Below are 19,050 nucleotides of genomic sequence, written 5' to 3'. Positions count from 1 at the left end.
TTCAGTTCAGTCACTCAGTCGTGTCCGCCTCTTTGCGACCCTGTGAACCACAGCACACCAGGCCTCCCTGTCCATCACCAACTCCCGGAGTCCACCCAGACTCACGTTCATTGAGTCGGTGATGCCATCCAACCATCTTATCCTCTGTTGTCCCCTTCTCCTCCTGCCCTCAATCTTTCCCAGCATCAGGGTCTTTTCAAAAGAGTCAGCTCTTCGCATCAGGTGGCCAAAGTATTGGAGTTTCAGCTTCAACATCAGTCCTTCCAATGAACACCCAGGACTGATCTCCTTTAGGATGGACTGGTTGGATCTCCTCGCAGTCCAAGTAGACTTCAGCACAAAAAAATTACCAGAGACAGAGAAAGACATCATACAATAATAAGAGAGACAACCCACCAAGAATATATAGCAATCCTAATTGCATATGCACTGAACAACAGAGCTGTAAGATATCAAACAAAAGGTTATAAAACTAAAAAATTAAATGTACAAATCCACAATTACAGTTGAGACTTTTAATACTTTTTTTTTCAACAACTGAACAACTCAACAGAAAATCATCAAGGATATAGAAAAAAATCAACACCATCATCCAACATGATCTACTTCCTCAAAAAGACAAACTATTGCAACTCACCCAACATGAAAGATAATTTGAGTAGTTCTATGACTATTAGCACTATTGGTGCTGGAGAAGACTCTTGAGAGTCCCTTGAACTGCAAGGAGATCAAACCAGTCAATCCTAAAGGAAATCAACACTGAATATTGATTGGAAGGACTGATGCTGAAGCTGAAACTCCAAATCTTTGGCCACCTCATGAGAAGAGCTGACTCACTGGAAAGACCCTGATGCTGGGAAAGACTGAGGGCAAGAGGAGAAGGGGGTGACAGAGGATGAGATGGTTGGATGGCATCACTGACACAACGGACATCAGTTGGAGCAAACTCCGGGAGATAGTGAAGGACAGGGAAGCCTGGTGTGCTGCAGTCCACGGGGTCACAGAGTTAGATATGACTGAGTGAAGAACGACGACTATTAAGGAAACTTAATTCATGATTTTAAGGTATTAATATTAAAAAAAAAAAAAGAAATTCCTAGGCCCAGATGGTGTCACAAGAATTCTACTAAACATTTAAAGAAGAATTAAAACCACTCTATTCCATCTCTTCCAGAAAATAGAAAGAAACACTTCCCAATTCATTTTAGAAAGCTAGTATTATCCTGATATCAAAAGGAAAAATACTCCTACTTACAGATGACATAACTATCTACAGAGAAAAATCCAAGAAATAAACCCCCAAAACCCCTCTGAGAATGAAAGAGTGAGTTCAGCAATCTTGTAATATACAACTAACACACTGGTACCAAACTTGGACTATAAAATGCCATTTACATTCACTCTCCCAAGAATGAAATACTTAGCTATAAATCTAACAAAACATGTACTGGACATGTATGTTGAAAACTATACAACACTGGTGAATGAAATAAGATCTAAATAAATGGGAAAACATACCATTTTAATGGATTAGCAGACTCAACAGAGTAAAGATGGCAACTCTCCCCAAACTGATATATGGACAACATAATTCCTATTAAGTTCCCAGCAAGACTTTTTGTATAGTCAAAATTACTTAAAACTTACACAGAAAAACAAAACAACCAGAATAGCTAAAACAATTTTCAAAAAAAAGTAAGTGGATATTATTCTGGTTTCAAGATTTATATTGCAAAGAAAATAAACCTCAATCTAAATCTCACACTGTGCAGTTAAGGATCAGCATGTCTGGGTTTTCCACACACTGCACATTCCAAGAAAGGTTTGGCCCTTGTCTGGCTCCTAAGATGTAACCTCTAAATTCTTGAAACACCCTGCCTAATAAGAGTGTCTTTGTTTACCTGGGGACCTTGGGTAACTCCAAGCATATAGTCTATGCTAATAATGTGATTTATGGTAGGAGTCTTGAACCACGTAAGGTCAGCTTGACTTCTCAAAGGCTGGAAACTAAGGTCATGCTACAGGCATTCAACCATATCAATATAACCTACCCACAGTAAAAATCCCAAACACCAAGGATTGGGCCTTGCCACTGTGTGTGCCCTCGCACAACACTGCTGAGAGAACTAATTACTGTCCACACAACTCCACTGGGAGAGGACAACTGGGAGTTTGGACCTGGTGTTTTCTGGACCCTGCCCTTTACCTCTCTGTTACTAATTTAAATCAGTATCCTTTGGCTGTAAAAAAAACTATAACCACTAGTATAATATCTTTTCTGAGTTCCAGCAAATAACTGAGCCTAAGAGTGTTCTCAGAAACACCCAAACATATACACATTATAAAAATATTAACTCAAAATGGACCACAGACTTACAGAATATAAAATGATTAAACTTTTAGGGGGGAAAAAAAGAGGAAAAAAGTAAAATATTCAAGATCTGGGACTAGACAAAGAGTTCTTAGCCTTGATCCCAAAAGCATGATCCATACAGGCAAAAACTGATACACTGGATTTACAAGCTTAAAAACTGTTGCTCTGCAAAAGACACAGTTAGAGGATGAAAGACAAGCCAGACTGGAAGAAAATGTTTACAAATCAAATAGCCAACAAAGGATTAGTGTCTGAAATATACAAAGAATACTCAAAGCTCAACAATAAAAATGGAGGAAATCCAACTAGAAAACAGCAAAAGATAAGAACATTTCAACAAACAGAACAGATAGATGGCAAATAAACATCTGTGAAAAAATGTTCAACATTTTTAACCTTTAAAAAAAAAATGAGAATTAAAACCAAAATGAGATATCACTACATTCCTACCAGAAAACCTAAAATTTAAAAACCAAAGAAAAAAACAAATAAATAAAAATCACCAAGGGCTAGCAAGGCTGAAGAGAAAGTTTGATTATTCATACTGCTCTATTTACATTGTTGATGGAAACACAGTAGTCACTCTGGAAAACAGTGTGACGGATTCTTTAAACACTAAACGTGCAGCTCCCATACGACCAGCAACTGCAATCTTGGCCACTGACCACAGAGAAGCGAAGACGTATGTTCACACCAAACCTTATGCATGAATGTTTATAATAGCAGCTTTATTTCTAAAAGCCCCAAACTGTAAACAACCCAGACGTCTTTCAGCGGTTTAATGGTTAGGCAAAATGTGGTCTCTCCAATACCACCATTGCTATACAAAGAAAGGAACTATTAATGCACACAACAACCAGGATAAATCTACAGAGAGAAAAGCCAATTCCAAAGAGTTACATACTGTATGGTACAATTTATAGGGTATGCTTGAAATGACAAACAAAATTATAGAAATGGAGAATAGATCAGTGGTTTCCAACAGTTACGAAGAGGTGGGAGGGAAAGTGGGTATGAACAGAATCAGGTATACTGTGGTGAGAGAAATGTTCTGTATTTTGACCTTATCAATGTGATACTGCAGTGCAGTTTTGCAAGAGACCAAGGGGTGGGGGAGCAATGAGCTGAAGGTTGCATTAGCATCTCTGTACTATTTCTTTAAATCACGTGTGAATTTACAATTATTTCAAAATAAAAAGTTTAATTTAAAAATGAAGGAAGGAAAAACTAATCTGATCAGAACAATTTCATTTGATATACAACAACACTGAATATTACTAAATACTCAAACATTATTTTATAATTTTTTAGTTTGGAACAATAAGACATGTCCCTTGCTTTCTCAATTACAACCATTCTACAAAGCTTCATGTCTAACCAGTAAGAATTTAACTCACCTTCCACGCTGTCAGAACAGGAAGTTCCAATGCCAGTATCACCACTGTCAGAAGCTATACTATGTCTCCTGATATGGCTATTTCGCTGGTTAGATGGGACAGTTGTGGCCTGCCACAATGATTCATTACCAGGTAACCATGCTGATGAAGAATAATCTGGGCCTACAAAGGAAAATATGCAAAAAGTTAATAAATTTATAATGTCTATGAGTAGGTAGAAGACATCTTTTGGCCTTGTTAAAAAAAAATACAAGTAAGATAAAAAGCTTATTTTCTGCCAAAAATAACTCAAATAGATCAGTAATATCTATGAGTCACCAAATAAACTTACTTATCAGACATATACAAATTCGACGCTGACTTAGCAGCTTTCTTTGACTGAAGATATCTGATTTCTGCTTACAGATACTGAACTTTTAAACACAGAACTACTGTCTGATGTAAAATGTCAACTCTATCATCAATCTGTATGGAAATGTTAGTACTCTGCTCTGTAATATTTGATAGGTAGGCATCTGTGATCCCATATACAGATATTATCTGAGAACTAGGACTCAGGAAAAATCTAATCAAAGCATATTGCATGACAATACATGTAGAATGCACTTATGGAAAGTCACTCAGTCGTGTCCGACTCTTTGTGAACCCGTGGACTATACAGTCCATGGAATTCTTCAGGCAAGAATACTGGAATGGGTAGCCATTCCCTTCTCCCGGGGATCTTCCCAAACCAGGGATCAAACCCAGGTCTCCCGCATTGCAGGCAGAATCTTTACCAGCTGAGCCATCAGGGAAGCCCAAGAATACTGGAGTGGTTAGCCTATCCCTTCTCCACAGGATCTTCCCTACACAGGAATCAAACCAGGGTCTCCTGAATTGCAGGCAGATTCTTTACCAGATGAGCTACTAGGGAAGCTGGAAAGTCAAAACAATCTATTTTCTACTACGATAGCCTAACCACTTAAAATTTAAAATTATTTTGCATTATTTTAATTGATTCTATTTCTTTAGTTATCTTTCAATAAAAGTTTAACACCAGAGCATTTCCTGGCTCTTAATTTTCCCTTTTGAGTTACAATAAATCTTCACTGTTCAGCTAATTTATCACTTTCAATGTTCTCTTAAACTTCATTTTCACTTATGTTGCCCATTTTTACTTAACTGACATTTGCCTTTACCTGATTTATCCATCATTTTACCTTCTTGTTCATTCCTTCTTATCTACAATGTCTCAAAATATACCATGGACCAGGGTCAATCTGTGAACTATTTACTACTAGCCTGTTAACAATTAGGAACAGAAATAAAGGATAAGCACTGAAAAATGCTTATAGTAATTTGAAAGCAATTTTAAATCTTGAAATTTATACAAAAGCTATAGCAGTACATATCTTTATTAATGTTCAACACAGTGACTCTAAACCTGAAGACTGCAGACTTATTTGTGGGTGTTAAGTTCTGTACAAGAATTTTGAGACTTCATTTCAATTATACCCTTGAAAAGTAATAAGCACATTACAGATGACCTGAATAGCTACCTTAAAGCAGACTTATTATCACATAATTATAATGCTCCCATTGGGTTTTATGTTTGCAATTGCAGTTGCTTCCAAGTAATGGAGAAATGACAAGGCACTTATCATCATGATGTGAAATAAGACACCTTTACAGAATTATCATGTTACATGCTATCGAAATTGGCAGGCAAGGAGAACTTTCTAGCAGTTTAATAAACTCAAGAATCACAAAATGACAAACACATCCAGACAATTAATCACCATTATTTTACCATATTTATAATAGACACACTCTATATTAATATCAAAACATATAAAGAGATTAATAATAAAACCAGAATCTATTTTCTACCATATTAACCCCAACATTAAAGCTTTAGTTTTAATAAAATACTGTATCAAATTATTTTATTTTCTATTTCTATGCAATTTATAAATTAAGTTTGAATTAACTCAAGTTTAAAAAATGGTAGCCAAAGAAACACTTCCACCAGCTTTGAGGTCCAGAACAAGTGAAAACTGTAGATTCTACATCAGTCTCAAAACTGGGTTTATCTTAATTCATCTGATTAGGCACTCACATATTAAAGCACCAAGTGAAGGCGTTCTGTCACCAAAAGTGCTCTACTGTGATCTGTCTATTATCTGCACCAAACATCCTTCCTTTAAACAGTTCCTCAGGTATTAATAATATTCCATTTAAATGAACTCCAAGTCCTATCTAAACCATTATCAAAAAGGAAAAACAGCCCACTATTTTCTCTCCCAAGTGCAAACCTATTAGTTGGAGAAATATTTTTTTAGGAATAAAGAACATGGGCTTCCCAGGTGGCACTAGTGGTATAGAACCCTCCTGTCAATGCAGGAAACATAAGAGACGCAGGTTCGATCCCTGGGTGGGGAAGATCCCCTGGAGTAGAACACAGCTACCTATTCCAGTATTCTTGCCTGGAGAATTCCATCCATGGACAGAGGAACCTGGAGGGCTACAGTCCATAGGGTCGCAAAAAGTCAGACATGACTGAAGTGACTTAGCAAGCAGATAAGAGCATAAATAGGCTGGAAGTACATGGAAATGGCGAATAAAGATATGAAAAGATGTCCAACCTTAGTAATAATGAAATGAAAAAGACAACAATGCTTCTATTTTTAGACTTTTAAATCATCTATAACATTAAATACCACTGGCAAATATTTGAAATACCAATGTCAAAGTGCAGGAAACGTCCACATACTTTTATGGGTACATAAATTGATAGAGCATTTCAAAATTAGAACATCTGAAAACAGGTATCTCAATTTCAACATGTACCTAAATTTCAACATAAGACCTCCTACTAGGAATTTTTATTAAAAAAAATAACAGAGAAGTATAATAATATATAAGCACAAGGACAGTACTTCTTTAAATAAAAAAATAAATGCCTAGAAACAAAACACTGTCTGTAAGTTAGTTGATACTACTTAAGTGCTAAAAATAATTTTATTGACCTATTTTTTTTAACATGTAGTGACATCCAAAACGTTAAGTATGGATGGGAGAAAAGCACTTGCTGCTTATATAGTATGCTTCCATGGCTGCAGAAGAGACTGTACATTTACACATACGGAAAAAGGAGCTTTCAGGGAGCTCCACATCTAAATGCTGATATTAACTACAATGTTTTACTAAAGAAACAAATAGAGAAACATTTACTCTGTCACTAGGGATGATAATGATGATGATTATACACTATCATCTTAAGAAGAAAATGCTGATTACTTTTACTCATTCACAGGCTACATCAGCATTTGATTCTGAAAGGAACCAGTTACAGAGCAAGATATGTAAATTCAACAGATTCCTGGTCAACAATTTTATAAAAGCTGCGGTAAGACCCCTGAAATAAAGGAAATACACTTGTTTTTAGACAATGTAACTATTTTGAGCAGTATAAAGTAGTGTTACATATTTAACCCACAACAACTCCACTCCATTTGTTGTTAACAAATCTTGACCCAAGGAAACCAATTGTATATAGAAAGGATATAAATTCCCCCGCCCCATGTACACACACAGACACACCAGTAATGGGGATAAAAAAAAAAAAAAAAAAACAGAGAAAAAACCCACCAAAAATGATACAGTATTATCATCAGAAGCTAGGAAGACGTTCCTAGCTTAAATCATTAACTATTACCAGGAAGAACGGCTCAACAAAACATCTGTAAAAGGTCAGAGATTAGTATTTTCACCTTTGCAAGCCATCTGATCTGATCTCTATCAAAACTTTCACCACTGTCATAAAGGCAGTAGCAGACAAAAGACCAGATGTGGCTGTGTTACAATAAAACTTTACAAAATGATGAAAAGCTAGATTTGACCGAAAGGTCATAGTTTGCAGATCCCTGATCTAGAGTAAAAAAAAAAATTATTCTAATTTGTAAATATTCTCTAAAGTTCAGCTGATTCAAAATGAGTAACTCTAGCCAGCATGTTAATTCATTCCTTTATTCAGAAGAAATTCTAGTTCATCCTAGAGCACATACTAGCGAGTACTGCTGCTCTAAATCTGAAAATTCATGGCAGCATTATCGAAATTTTCTGTGGACTACCAATACCAGTAACTTTTTGGATTTCTTTTTCCAGAATAAACAGTCTCAGTTTGTAATAACAAAGAACCTTTTATATTCTATTACAAGTTAATCACTAAAGGGAGGTTGCCTATAAGCTGTACGCACCTTATAACGACCCATCTCCGGGAAATCTCCCAGATAATGAGCATTAAGGTAAAAAAAAAAAAAAAACAACCTCTGTTCAGCTCACAGGAAACATCTAGGCCAGGCCCACCCTGAACAACTACAGGGAGGCTAACACATCCCCTCCAAAGGCTGATGATGATGTTGTTCAGTTGCTCAGTCGTGTCCAGCTCTTTGAGACCCCATGGGCTGAACCCACCAGGTCTCCTGTGTCCATGAGGCTTTTCCAAGCAAGAATATTGGAGTGGGTTGCCATTTCCTTCTCCAGGGGATCTTCCCAACCTGGGATCGAACCCATATCTCCAGAGTGGGTTCTTTACCACTCAGTCACTGGGGAAAGCCCCAAAAGCTGATGAGAACCACGAAATGTCTGACTTGACTCCCTCCCCATTAACTATAAAAGAAGCCTGAATTCTAAGTCAGGCCAGAGGATTCTATGGGGCATGAGCCTACCATCATCTGTTTGCTGGCTTTCCAAATAAAGTCACTACTCCTTGCCTCAACAACTCATCTCTTAATTTATTGGCCAGTTATATGAGCTTGGACTCAGTGACAAGCTTATTTGTATATTTTTTCTTGGGAGGCGGGGTGGGGAGGCATGCTGCTTGACTTATGAGATCTTAGTTCCCTGACCAGGGATTGAACCCAGGCCCTTGGCAGTGAAAGCCTAGAGTTCTAACCACTGGACCACCATGGAATTCCCCTGCATGGTTGAAAACTCTCTAACAACATATTAATGTGTATGATGATTAATTGTATGTGTCAACATAACTGGACAATGAGGTGTCCTCATATTGGGATGTTTCTATGAGACTATTTTTGGTCTTATATTTAAATTGTAGACTGAGTAAAGCAAATTGCCCTCCATATGTGGAAGGGCCTCCATCAAACCAGCTAAAGGTATGAATAGAACAAAAGGTTGCTGCCGCTGCTGAGTCACTTCAGTCGTGTCTGACTCTGTGTGACCCCATAGACGGCAGCCCACCAGGCTCCCCGTCCCTGGGATTCTCCAGGCAAGAACACTGGAGTGGGTTGCCATTTCCTTCTCCAATGCATGAAAGTGAAAAGTGAAAGTGAAGTTGCTCAGTCATGTCCGACCCTCAGCGACCCCATGGACTGCAGCCTACCATGCTCCTCCGTCCATGGGATTTTCCAAGCAAGAGTACTGGAGTGGGGTGCCATTGCCTTCTCCGAACAAAAGGCTGACACACCCCCAATAAAGAGAGAATTCTTCCCATCTTAAGGTCTTCAAAACAGAACACTGGCTTTACCCTGTCCTTTGGACTGGAAATGAAACATCAGCTTTTCCTGGACTTCAGGCCTTTCAGCCTTCAGAATGAAACTCTACATTCAGCTCTCCCAGTTCTCAGGCCTTCAAATTCAATTTGGAACTAAACCATTGACTTCCCTGGGTCTCCACCTTGCTGACTCAGCCTGCAGATCTTGGGTCTTGCCAGCCTCCATAATCACATGAATAAATTCCTTACAATAAATCTACTCCTTAAGTTATATAGAGATAGAAAGAGAATATAATTTTTTTTTCTTGAGTGCACATAAAACACTCTCCAGGACAGATCATGCCTTATGCCACAAAACAAGTCTCACTACATTTAAGATTTAGAACATACCAAGCCATCTTTTCCAATGATAATGGTATGAAATAATTTAAAGAAGAAAACAGAAAGCTCACAAATACGTGGTGATTAAACAACATGCTCCTAAATTACTATGAGTGAAATGGAAATAAAAAAATTTCTTGAGACAAATGATGGAAACACAACATACCAAAGCTTATGGAATGCAAAAGCAGTTCTAAGACGTAAATTTATAGTGATAAATGCCAACATTAAGAAAGCTCAAATGAACAATCTAACTTTATACCTTAAGGAGCCAGAAGAAGAACAAACACCAAAGTTAGTAGAAGGAAGGAACTAATTTAGGATTCTAGGCTTTCACTGCCATGGCCCAAGTTCAATCTCTGGTCAGGGAATTGAGATCCCACAAGCCACGCAATGCAGCAAAAAAAAAAAAAAAAAGAAAGCAAGGAACTGATAAGAATCAGAGTAGAAATAAAGGAAATAAAGACTAAAAAAGACAACTGAAAAGATCAATGAAACTAAACGCTATTTTAAAAAGATAAGCTGACAACTGAACGACTATGGAAAAAACAAAAGCCTCAAATACAATCAGAAATGAAAAAGGAGACATTACAACTGCTCACATAGAAATACAAAGATTATACGAAACTGCTGTGAACAATCATAAGCCAACAAACTGGACAACTTAGAAAAAATGAATAAACTCCTAGAAACATACAACCCACCAAGACTAAATCATGAAGATAAAGAAAATCCGAACAAACTGATTACTAGAAATCAATGATCGAAAATCTTTCAACAAAGATACATTCAGGACCAAATGGTTTCAATGAGGAATCCTACCATTTAAAAAATTAATACCAATTATTCTCACACTCTTCAAAAAAAATGGAAAGGGAGAGAACAATTCCAAGCTCTTTAAGAAATCATTGTTACCCTATACTGAAGACAGATAAGCACACTACAAGAAAATCACAGGACATCATCCCCAATAACATAGATACAAATATCTTCAACAAAATAATGGCAAACCTAATTCAGCAGTACATCAAAAGGACCAAACACCATGGTCAAATGAGATTTATTTCAAAGATGCAGGTATGGTTCAACGTGTGCAAATCAATAAAAGTGATATACCACATTAACAACATCAAGCACAGAAATCTATATCAATTCAACAGATGTAGGAAAAGTATTTGACAATATTCAACATCCTTTCAATATAAAACTCTTAACAAATTAGATATAGTGGGAACATACTTCAGCACAATAAAGGCCATACATAACTACCCACAGTTAACATCATATTCAACAGTGAACAGCTGAGGAGCAAGATCAGGAACAAGACAAGGATAGCCACTCTCATCACTTTTATTAATAAAGTACTGGAAGTTCTAGCCAGAGCATTTATACAATTATACAAGAAAAAGAAATAAAGGGCATCCAAATCAGAAAGGAAGAAGTAAAACTGTCTCTATTTGCACATGACATACTTCATACAAAAAACCACCAAAAAACCAAATCAGCAAATTCAATAAACTTACAGCATACGGAAATTAATACACAAAAATCAGTTGTGTTTCTATATACTAACAAACTACTGAAAAGAGACATTAGTAGTTAAGAAAACAATCCCACTTAAAACTGCATCAAAAAGAACACTTGGAAGTAAATTAAACCAAGGAGGTAAAAGATTTGTACATCAAAAATTAGAATACACTGAGATGAAATAAAGTGAAGAAGACAAAAGTGGAAAGATATTTCATGCTCATGAATCAAAAGAATATTGCTAAATTGTTCATACTACCCAAAGCAATCCAAATTCAATGCAATCCTTATAAAAATTTCAAAAGCATTTTTTTACAGAAATAGAAAAAAAAAACTAAAACCACAAAAGACTTTGAATAGCCAACTCAATCCTGAAAAAGAACAAAACTGGAGGCATCAAACTTCTGATTTCAAACTATACTATAAACCTATAGTAATCAAAACAGTATTGTCATTTAAAAAGATTCACAGATCAATGGAATGGAATAGAGAGCCCAGAAATAAACCCATGCATACACAGTGAATTAATTTACTATAAGGGATCCAAGAATATACAAGGGGAAAGGACGGACCGTCTATTCAGTAAATGGTGTTAGGAAAACTGGACAGCCACAAGCAAAAGAATGAACTATTCCACTATCTTACGCCATACACAAAAATGAACTCAAAATGAATTAAAGACTTGTACATAAGACGTAAAGCCACAAGACTCCTAGAATAACTATACAGATATGCTCCCTAACATTGGTCTTGCAATGATTTTTTGGATTTTGACACTAACAGCAAAAATAAATGAATGGAACTACATCAAACTAAGGGCATTCCAGGTGGTACTAGTGGTAAAGAACTTGTCTGCCAATGCAGGAGATGTTCAATCCCTGGGTAGGGAAGATCCCCTGGAGGAGAGCATGGCAACCCACTCCAGTATTCTTGCCTGGAGAATTTCATGGCAAGAGGAATTCTGGCAGAGGAGCCTGGCAGGCTGTGTCCATAACGTTGCGAACAGCTGGACATGACTGAAGCAACTGAGCACAGCATGGCACAAATTAAAAAGCTTTTGAACAGTTAAGAAAATTTAAAAAAGAGAGAGGAAGAAGGAAAAAGAAAAGACAATCTATGGAATGGGAGAAAATATCTGCAAACCATATATCCAATAAGAGGTTAATAACACAAAACATACAAAGAACTTATATAACTCAACAGCTAAAAACCATCCAAATAAACGATGATCTGAATAACATTTTTCCAAAGACACATACACACAGCAGAATATTATACAGCCATAAAATGTAAGGAAATCCTGCCATATGCAACAACACGGATGAACCTGGAGGGCATTATGCTAAGTGAAAGGAGCCAGACAAAGAAAGATGACTAGTGCACGGTATAATACATGTGGGATTAAAAAACAAGAGTTGAACTCAAAGAGAGTTGAATGGTAGTTGTCAGGGTCCAAGAAATGGGGAAACTGGGAGAGAATGGCAGGGTGTCTTGCAGTTATAAGATGACTAAGTCTTAGAATCTAATGTAGAATACAATGACTACAGTTAACAACACTGTGTAAGCGAAATTTGCTAAGAGAATAAAACTTAAATGTTCTCAACTGAAAAAAAAAAAAAAGTAAACAGTGAGGTGATGGATATGTTAATCAACTCTAATCAGAATCCTTTCACAATGTACACACAAACCAAATCATCACTTTTTCACCTTAATACATTACAATTTATCAATTATATCTCAACGAAGCTCAAGAAAAAAAGAATCCAACATTTGGGAGAATGGGTCTTTGGAATGTTCTTTAAGCATTATTTCTAATAAGGAACTATTACAAATAAACCCCAAAAGGGAGAAAGGAACAGAATCTAGGCCATTAAAATAATGAAGATATAAAAGTCTAAAATGCTTATATTATCAATCTAAGTAAGATATAAAATACAATAAATGGGAAATTCAAAAATAACCTCAGATTTCATATCTTCTAGGAATTCTCTGAACTCGTTTTTTTGCCTGTTTCTAGCTTAGCATTCACTATATCAAATTAAAAGTTATCTGTGCAAGTATCTGTCCTCCTTCTAGACTGTAGTAATATTCACTAAGGGCAGGGACCAGTGTTCCAGACTTGACTCAGTGCTGCAGCCAGCATATATACAGCAAAGAGTCAAGCAAACAAAAAATGCACAGAGCAACTGGAAAGAAGTACATCAAAATACTACTTGTAGTTTTTCCTAGATGGTAGGATTATCAGTAATTTGACTCTTATGCTTTGTATTATTACTTTAATAATCAGAAAAATAGGGGTTTTTTTAATGCTTAACCCCACCAATAACAAACCAAATAATTTAGTTATTAAGTACCTCAGCGATTCTATACGTGTGCTAAGTAACTATTAATGAAAGCCTTTGGAGATATGTTTTCCTGGAAAGGGTACCCAACTTATATGGCCTATTTTGGAACAAAATGGGTACATTCTACCATGTAAATCAAAGTACCATAACTTTTGAAAAATTGTTCAAAAATTCAAAATTACATATTAATGTTCATAAACTGAATTAGATTTCTACATTTAAAAGGAAAAAAATTTCTTCAAATTCAAAATAAAGAATTTAGAACAGACTGGTTCTTTGTTTTGGTTGATAGCTACAAGTCTGTATCAATAATACCACAATTAATTTAGTCCAGTAGCAGAAACAAATCAGGAAGCTTTTTAAAGCTGTAGGAGAGTCTACGGGGGAAACAAAGTAACTCAAACATTCTGACAAAAGACTGGTGCACTTTTCATAGGAAGGCATTCTCATCAAAAGAACTTTAGGAAAAGAAAGCATAAGTCCAATCACGTCAGACAAAGTATTTGATCAGTCAGTGGGGAAAACATGTCCTACTCAGAATGGCATCTTATTCCTTTAAATCAGTAAGACATTTTAATTTACTTATGATAGTATCACAATGCTCTTATTTTTGCTAAACTTTTCCTTTTAAAGGAACAAGAGATTCATTCAGATTTCCCAAAATGGCAGAAGAATCATGAAATGACCAAATTATCTATAGAAATTGATCTCCTCCAGGCTGCATTCACATTTGTCTCCTCCTTTAAATATAACTACAGTTTTTTTAAAGGACACGGTATTTTATATGCCTAGAACACTGGAGATAATTAACAAAATGTCATGATTAAAATAACATTCTAAGCTTTAATTCAGATTGAATGAATTCAACTTGAGAAGAATGACATGCTGTATCTCTAGTCAACATAATCCAGAATCACAAAGCAGTCAGAACTAGACATGACATGAATGCGCTTACCAAGTGATATAAGGAAAATTTTTTCACCCAATTGTTATAAGACTACACTACTAAAACGGGAGTTACTCAATTTCTAGATATGGGCACTTTAAAAATAACTTAAAATAAGGCTCAGTGATCTCTGAAATAAAATCTTACCTAGGTCCTATCATATTACAGTAACTGAATGACTATGTAGAATCTGCTCTCCCTAGAGGAAAGAGCATTTCTATAAGAACAGCAAAAATTCCCAAGACACCGTGCATTGGGACTTCTCTTTGGAAGACAATATGTTACATTTTTTAACACCAATTTTGATTATTTTAAATAGAATACTAAATACATTAAATATTAAATGTCCAGTATTTAAATACTAAATAGAATATTAAATATTAACTTATTTAATAACTATTAATATTTCTCACACTGGAAAAAACAGGAAGATGAACATCAAATGAATAAGTTATCTATTATATATTCTTTCTGAAGCTTCTTTTCTAAATTGGAAGCAAAAATTCATACAATATCAAGTCTTCCATAATATGCTAACATAACTGTAACTGCATTTAGAAGAACTAACCTTACTGAATTTTAAAAATGACAACACTAAGCCGAAAAACAAAATTGACAAAGCAGATTTATAGTTTTAAATAAAAAGCTGAATATATAATACAAACCATGAATACAAAGTACAGTGTTTTTCTTAAATGCAGGTTATCACCATTCAGTGCATTGAGACCAACTCTTTTTAATAAAACAGAACAAAATGGAAAATATCAAAGCATATTTACCCTTATTTGACATAAGATAAACAAATCTCATGATATAACATCTCTGAAATGTTAACAAGTACAAAGCACTTCTGCACAAAGTTCAGAACAGTAGCCTTCAACTGCCCCATTCTGTTATCAGTAGAAACCAAGTTAAAAAGAAAGAAACCCAGGGAACACAACCAAAAACCTTCTTTTCCTTATCTCATATGTCTAATCAGTTTCTGAACCTCTTCAGTCCATTTTAGACGTATTCACTGAATTACGTCTCTCCTCTCCTTCCCACTGTCACAGATTATGGCTTCTGGCTCAACTGCTAGACAGACCTCCTGCTGCGGCGGCTGCCCAAGCCAGCCTCTACCCTACTATCAGAAAATACACTTACATCATTCTTTTGCTTACAAAAGTCTGTGGGTTCCTTACTGCATATTAAATAAAACTCAAACTCCTTAACTTTGGCAAAGTTCTTCATCAACTGGCAACCTCATTTTCTAACACTTTACAACTCCTACCTCCCCAGCTCCAGCTCCCAACACTCTATAGCCGCACATACCTAACCATTGCCTCCAAAGAGATCAGGTCCTTTCTGACTCCAAGCTACTTCTCCTCTCTCTCTTCTTTAAGAGTCTCGATTCAGAATTAACTTGCTCTAAATGTTTTCTCTGATTCTTCCAGGGAGTATTAAAATAACTACTACTTTGTACTCTCCCAATATATCATTTAAAATACCATAACAACATTTACTAATCTATATTAACTCATATTTATATGACTTTCTTCCTCCTTACCAAATAGGAACAGTGAAAGGCAACTTTTTTTAGTCTCTAGCACAGAGCTGCACATTTAAGACAGGGTCTCAATAAATGCAGTGTTATAACCACTGGGTAACCAATAAATGCTCCTAGTATAAAATAAAATTTTGGAAGGTTTATAATTAGATCTTAAAAATATTCTTTCTTTTAGAAGGATTAAAACAGGGTTGGGGGGTGGGTTGGTAGTCTATTTTAAAATCCAGGAAATTTTAAGCTATCCCTTGAGACAGTGTACATTTAAGCATCTATTTAAAGATCAGTAAATATTTTCCAAGGCAGCTAAAAAAAAAAAAAGAGAAAAAAACTAATAATTAAAAGTGATTTGAGGGGCTGTTGGCCTAAATTTCTAAAAAATGGGGGAAAACAATCTTCAAAAATCATAAAAGGCACTAAAAAAGTCACCAAAAAATTAAATAGAAGATTAAAACACAGAAAAATATCCACATTAATAGTAATCAGGAAAAGAGAAACAGAAAATCTTGCACCCCACTGGAGAATACCTAGGTAAAGTGACAAAAAGCTAATACCATAGAGGTATCTGTTATTCATCCCACTCTTCTACTTCAATTCAGTACTGTTTATCTCTAGGGTAAGTGACTCCAATTACCTTAATTTTTCTTTAATTATAGAATTAATAGCATAGCATAGTGGGAAAAAATGTGGACTATGAAACTAGACTGCCTGGGTTCGAGTTATGTACCACTCTCAGAAGCAGTGAAATCTTGAGTAAGTCAGTTAGCCAATCTGTGCCTCCATTTCTTCATATGTAAAAAGAGGAGAAAAAATTATAGTGTCTATCTTTTAGAGCTATTGTGATAACTGAATTAATATGCAAAGATATTTTTCAAAGGGCTAAACATAAAAACAGACACATAGATCAATGGAACAGAATAAAAGGCCCAGGAATATTCTCCTCAATAAATGGTATTGAGAAAATAGGACAACCACATGCAAAAGAATGAAACTAGACTTTATCTAACACCACATATAAAAATCAACTCATTGGGTTAAAAAATGTAAGACTTGAAACCATAAAAGTCCTAGAAGAAAACACATGGGGTAAGCTCCTTGACATCAGAATTGGCAATGTTTTTTTTGGATTTGACATCAAAAACAAAGGCAACAAAAGCAAAAATAAAAAGTATACTACATCAAACTAAAATGCTTCTGCACAGCAAAGGAAATTATCAACAAAATGAAAAGGCAATCTGTTGAATGGGAGAAAATATTTGCAAGTCATCTATCTGACAAGGGGTTAAAATCCAAAAGAGAGAACTAACTCACACAACTCAATAGGAAAAACAATAATAATAATAATAATCTGATTTAAAATGGGGAAAGGAACTAAATAAATATTTCTCTAAAGAAGCTATACAAGGGCAACAGCCATGTGAAAAGGTGATTCAGATCACTAAGTGCAGGGAAATGCAATTCAGAACCACTATGAGATCTTCATTCCTATTAGAATGGCTACTATCAAAAACATAATAACAAGTGTTTGCAAAAATGTAGAGAACAGAGAAACCTTGTACACCATTGGTGGGCATGTAAACTGGTACAGCCACCACAGGACAGTATGGAGGCTCCCCATACTGAAACTAAAAATACAACTATCATATGATCCAGCAATCCACACTTCTGGGTATACATCCAAAGAAAACACAATCACTGTCCCAAAGAGATATTAATATCTACATCCCCCACCCCACCCCCACCGTGTTCACTGCTGTATTATTTATAATAGCCAAAACACAGAAACTACTAAAGGGCCCATCAACAGAGGAATGACTAAAGAAACTGTGTTTGTACAGAATGGAATATTATTCGGCCACAAAAGAAGAAAATCCTGCCATTTGTTGCAAGGTGAATGGACCTTGAGAACATCACACTAAGTCAAATAAATACCCAGAGACAAATGCTGTATAATCTCATTTACACACAGAATCAAAACAAAACTCATAAAGACAGGCAACAGACTGGCGGCTTCCAGGAGCAGGGAGTGGGAGGGTGGGAGAAAAGGATGAAAGCCGTAAAAAGGCAGAAACTTCCAGGTATAAGATAAATAAGTTTGGGGATATAATGTACAGCATTATGACTATAGTTAACAATACTATACCATATATTTGAAAGTTACTAAGAGAGTAAATCTTAAAAGTTCTCATCACAAGGGAAAAAAACTATTAATATGTGTGGTGATGGATGTTAACTAAGCTTATTATGGTAATAATTTTGAAATATATATATATATTTCATTCACTATATTGTATACCTTAAACTAATACAATGTTATATATCAATTACATCTCAATCAAACTGGGGGGAAAAAAATCCACCTCAATTTAAGTTAATTGGCTTTCCTGCATTTAAGGATTTCAATAAACTGAAGTTTAAATAATTAGCAGCTAGTATTCTTTGCATTCTAAATATAAAAATGATATCTGGAAGTTATTCATTAACTATTATTATTAAAACTACTATTATTAGTATTAGTACTAAAATTATTAATAAAACTAATTTTTAAAAACATTACCACCAAAGTTATAACACTATATAGTCTTCAAATGTGGTTCTAAATTTTCTTATTTGCAATTTGAGTATAACAAGGAAGAGCTTTAAACTAGGTTGGTTCCAGCTGAGGTTAAAATTAACTCAATAAGGCCAAGATCAGATGAAAATAAATGGTTCACCTTTCACGTAAAAAGTGTGAATCCAAACCAGTAATATTCTCATCATGTAAGACAAGGAACTCAGGAGGGTTAAGGTAGCAAACAATATAGGTAAGACTATCTCTTTCTATGAAAAAAATTTTATGTGCTTGTTGATTTCATATGTGGAGAGGCCACAGATATCCTATCTTATATTCTGGTTACATGAAATGCTGTATTCAAAACAGTATTTTTGGAGCTATTTGGAATGAAGGCCACATAACTAATTTAGTCTCTCAAAAAGCCTTTGTTTCTATCTATAACCTGGAAAAAATAGGTATGATTAAAAACTAGTAAGAGGTTTTTTTAAA

General features: G+C 35.3%; 1 protein-coding gene across 5 annotated transcripts in view; it reads right to left on the bottom strand.

The window, feature by feature from the left end:
* Positions 1 to 19,050, bottom strand: part of CEP85L (centrosomal protein 85 like) — a 148,000-nt gene that overhangs the window by 121,550 nt on the left and 7,400 nt on the right. For 4 of the 5 annotated variants that reach the window (XM_061427461.1, XM_061427459.1, XM_061427462.1 and 1 more), the window contains exon 2: positions 3,772 to 3,933. In XM_061427461.1, coding sequence (XP_061283445.1) covers positions 3,772 to 3,933 — 162 coding nt within the window. Of the gene's footprint in view, positions 1 to 3,771; positions 3,934 to 19,050 lie in introns of those variants that run through there. The other variant, XM_061427463.1, reaches the window with a different exon arrangement.

Source organism: Bos javanicus, chromosome 9 (assembly GCF_032452875.1).
Source record: "Bos javanicus breed banteng chromosome 9, ARS-OSU_banteng_1.0, whole genome shotgun sequence".
In the NCBI taxonomy this organism is placed as follows: Eukaryota; Metazoa; Chordata; class Mammalia; order Artiodactyla; family Bovidae; genus Bos; species Bos javanicus.
This window is presented reverse-complemented; position numbering and strand designations above follow the sequence as displayed.